At 37.5% G+C, this 4,446-nt stretch overlaps 1 protein-coding gene across 1 annotated transcript; it reads right to left on the minus strand.

Moving 5' to 3' along the window:
* Positions 1-746: 746 nt before the first annotated feature.
* Positions 747-1,689, minus strand: LOC125475089. Its single transcript, XM_048579433.1, has 2 exons — positions 1,452-1,689; positions 747-1,300 (listed from the first exon to the last, which is right to left on the minus strand). The coding sequence occupies exons 1-2, from the start codon at positions 1,687-1,689 to the stop codon at positions 747-749; spliced, it is 792 nt and encodes a 263-aa protein (XP_048435390.1).
* Between the last annotated feature and the right edge of the window lie 2,757 nt (positions 1,690-4,446).

Raw genomic sequence — 4,446 nt, forward strand, 5'->3', positions numbered from 1 at the left:
GACAAGACAAGGAATCACTTCATATAGAATGGATCAGTCAAGAGAATTTTGACAAAGGCAAGCTCGGTTGGAGGTTCGAAGTGTTAAAAACCAATCAAATGTCAAGTATTTATTATACAACAATTGCACGGTTTATTTCGAATAGAAAATTCACAAGGATACAATGTATATATCTCACAATATAAATAATTAATAAAACTGAATTAATAAACCACAAAACACTGACTTGGTTAGGAAGATAGAGGCTTGCAGTAGCAATCTCCTAAGACAGAAATACGCCCCTACACCAGTGCAGTAGTTCAAATGGACGTCTATCTTGCAGGATACAACTATCTAATCCAAGTTCTTACACACAAACTTGGATTCTTGGCGAATTGATTGAGCGTTTCTCTGTGAAATATGGAGAAGGAAAATGAAATTGATGATCCAGTTTCTAATTTTATTGCCATATATATAATGGCATAATTTGAACAAATACAACCGTTCATGCTTATCAGTTTTTTTTTTTTTTTAAAAACTGAATGTAACTGTTCAATCGGTTTTATCCTTTCAGAAAAAACTGAATCCAAAAAATCAAAAACGTAACTTGTGTTTTTCGTCCATCCGAGCCCAAGAGCCCCAAAGCTCGAGGCCCATCTTTGACATTTAATATATACACCCAAACCCTCCATGTCTAAGGCCCAAGGTCCATGGCTTTGGCCCAATTCATTTCAAACTATAAGTGAGTGAACTCACTTATAAAGAAGTTATAAGGCTGTTTGGGCGACATGGGACTTGGAGTCCCACATAAAACTCAAGTTCCAACAATCGAAGTATGGCTTTGACCTCTGACCTTTCACTTTGAAAATAGTACCATCGGTAGGATTTTTAATCTCCACAGCGCCATGCTCAAACACCTTTAGCACAACGAAAGGTCCATACCACCAAGAGTGTAATTTCCCTGGAAAGAGACACAAGCGAGAATTATACAACAACACTTTCTGATCAGGTGTGAAAGACTTGCAAAGAATAGATTTGTCATGGTACAACTTAGTCATATCTTTGTAAATCTTAACATTTTCATATGAATCATTACGAAGCTCTTCCAGTTCACTATGTTGTAACTGCCTCTGAGAACCAGCCTTGTTCATGTCGAAGTTGAAGGTTTTGATAGCCCAATATGCACGATGTTCCAGCTCAACGGGTAGGTGACAAGCTTTCCAATAAACAAGCCTATATGGAGACATGCCAATAGGAGTTTTGAAAGCAATTCGATAAGCCCAAAGTGCATCATCCAACCTTTGAGACCAATCCTTACGATCTGGACAACAGTTTTCTCTAAAATTTGTTTAATCTCGCAATTAGAAACTTCAACCTGTCCACTGGTTTGAGGATGATAAGGTGTGGCAACTTTATGAGTTATTGAATACTCTTCATCAATGATTCGAATGGCTTATTGCAGAAATGAGTACCACCATCACTAATTATAGCTCGAGGAGTGCCAAACCGAGAGAAAATATTAGCTTTAAGGAACCGAACCACAACAGCATGATCATTTGTTTTGGTTGCAACCGCCTCAATCCATTTTGACACGTAATTAACAACCACTAAAATGTAAAGATTGCCAAAGGATGGAGGACATGGCCCCATAAAATCAATGTCCCACACATCAAATAATTCAACAACAAGAATATTGCTTAAGGGCATCATGTTCGGATGAGAGATATTTCCCATTCGTTGGCAAAGGTCACATGAAGAGCAATTTACATAAGAATCACAAAAAATAAGAGGCCAATAGAAACCCGATTGAAGAACTTTTGCTGCTGTCTTTTGGCACCAAAATGCCCACCACAAGCATGACTATGGCAAAAAGAGAGAATGCTTTGAACCTCATGATCAGGGATGCATCTTCGAATTACTTGGTCAGAACAATACTTGAAAAGATAAGGGTCATCCCAAAAGAAGTGCTTAACCTCTGATAAAAACTTGGATCGATCTTGCTTATTCCATTTTTTAGGAATTGCACTAGTTGCAAGATAGTTAACTATATCAACGTACCAAGGTAACTGCGAAATTGAAAATAAATGCTTGTCCGGAAAAGATTCATTTAATGAAACTTGATCATTAACATTGCCTGTAATAATTCGAGACAAATGATTTGCAACTACATTTTCAGAACCCTTCTTGTCTCTAATTTCAACGTTGAATTCTTGTAACAACAACACCCAGCGGATCAAACGAGGTTTTGCATCTTTCTTGGACATCAGATGCTTCACGGCGGAATGATTAGTGTAAATTATGACTTTGGAACCAATTAGATATGAACGAAACTTATCTAATGGAAAGACCACAGCCAACAACTCTTTCTCTATAGTAAAGTAATTAATTTAAGCATCGGTCAAAGTTCGACTGGCATAATAAATGACTGATGGAAGCTTGTTCAATCGCTCTCCTAAAACAGCACCAACAGCAAAATCGGATGCATCACACATAAGTTCGAAGGCCTGAGACCAATCCGGAGGCTGAATAATTGGTGCAGACGTCAATAGATGCTTAAGCTTAGTGAAAGCTTCCATACAATCATCATCAAAGATAAACGCAATGTCCTTGGCAAGTAAACTGCAGAGAGGTCAAGAAAATTTGCTAAAATCTTTAATAAACCTTCTATAAAATCCCACGTGGCCTAGAAAAGATCGAATAGCTTTTACCGATTTCGGAGAAGGAAGGCCAGCAATCAAATCAACCTTTGCCTTGTCTACTTCAATACCTTTACTGGAAATCACATGGCCAAGAACAATTCCTCAAGTGACCATGAAATGGCACTTTTCCTAGTTTAATACAAGATTGGTCTGCTCACATCTTTTAAGAACAAGAGATAAATGATATAAATACTCCTCAAATGAAGACCCGAAAACAGAGAAGTCATCCATGAAAACCTCCAAAAAACGCTTAACCATATCAGAAAATATACTCATCATGCAACATTGAAGTGTAGCTAGAGCATTGCACAACCCAAATGGCATTCTTCGGTAAGCAATGATGCGTTACAAATGTGACACATAAATTAAACCCTATTTGTGACAATTGTAGTAATGATGTAAGTAGGGATCGTTCTAATCGGGGATTAACTAGGGGTGCTAAGCACTTGACTCAAATAAATAAAACTAATCTTTAAACACTTAATTCACTTAACGAAAACTCAAAATAAGTCCACAAGACTCCAAATACTTAAAAACACAAAATAAGATAGATTAAGACTAAACAAAATATGGGGGGGGGGATTGAGGTTTTGACAAAATTAAACTAAAATGCACAGATTGTAATTAAGGGCAAAATGTAAATATGAATGTGATGAAAATATGGATGAATGCTAGCTAGAAGGTTCTTCTCCACACATGTTACACTTGCATACAAGATGATTTTCGGTTGGTCTTTCGATGAATTATGAAACTCAACACCCCGGGTTAATTAGGTCCGCTTAAATTAACCGTCAAGTTTTCCTTAAGTTAATGAATTGGATGATTGCATGCGACAACCCAAAGCATTCCCCACAAGTTCCCTACATGAATTGCATAATAGAGATACAAGCAAGAATCATTAAGCATCATGAAAACTATAAGTGTTGACGAGGCATTCGTTACTATGAATTGCATGAAACTTATGCCAAGAATTTACTTAACGCGATTGTTTATAAGCAACCTCCACTACTTGTGAATATAAGTTCATAACTATTAGGTGAAACTCACTTATATTTTAGCGTCATATTCATGCTTGATAATTAAGCGTGCACTCTCAATAAACATACATAAATAGGTTATCAATCAAATAGTTAAACAAATTGAATCCACAACTCATGAAATTCCAACCAAAGGTAATCAATTCATATTGCAAGCGTAAACATAGTTTCGAATCACCCCCTAGCTATGGGGGGTTTAGTTCCTCATACGTACAAAACAAAGATACGTAAATTTAATCATTGAAATCAAGGAAAAGAAAACACCTGAAAATTCCAACAACTCAAACTTGAATTGTATGAACGTTTAGGCCCTTCTCCTCCTCTTTGTTGCGGCACAAGGTCTAAGGATAGGTTTTGGATTGGTGTTTGTATGGAGGAATGGTTGGATAGTGTTTTGGAGGGTTGGGGAGTGGTGGAAATAAAAGAGAAGAATGCTGGAAATGGAATGGGGAGGCACGGCAAGGAAGTTTCAGGATGTGTTTTTGTGTTGAAGTGTGTATGAATGGAGGTGTGGAATTGAATGCCCTTTGTGGCTGCAATGGATGCTTATTTATAGATGGATGAATGATTAAAAGAGGGAATATGACAGCTAGGAGGGAATGATTAAAGAGGGAATGCATGTGGAATGGCAGCTAGGTTGGTTGGTGGAAAGCTGGAATTGCAAGGGGGGGTGCACGGCAATGAATTGTTTTGGGTGATGGGTGCATGTGTTGGCTGAATTCTTTGTTGGG

This window comes from the organism of the source record quoted next, unplaced genomic scaffold (assembly GCF_019419815.1).
Source record: "Pyrus x bretschneideri cultivar Hongxiangsu unplaced genomic scaffold, Pyrus_bretschneideri_v1 Contig133, whole genome shotgun sequence".
NCBI lineage: Eukaryota > Viridiplantae > Streptophyta > Magnoliopsida > Rosales > Rosaceae > Pyrus > Pyrus x bretschneideri.

Excerpts from the sequence above, each read along its gene's own strand:
- LOC125475089 (XM_048579433.1), bottom strand. The coding sequence starts at position 1,689 with ATGATGCCCTTAAGCAATATTCTTGTTGTTGAATTATTTGATGTGTGG. Across the intron at positions 1,301-1,451 it reads AGCTATAATTAGTGATGGTG|ATCGTAAGGATTGGTCTCAA; the intron begins GTACTCATTTCT and ends ACTGTTGTCCAG.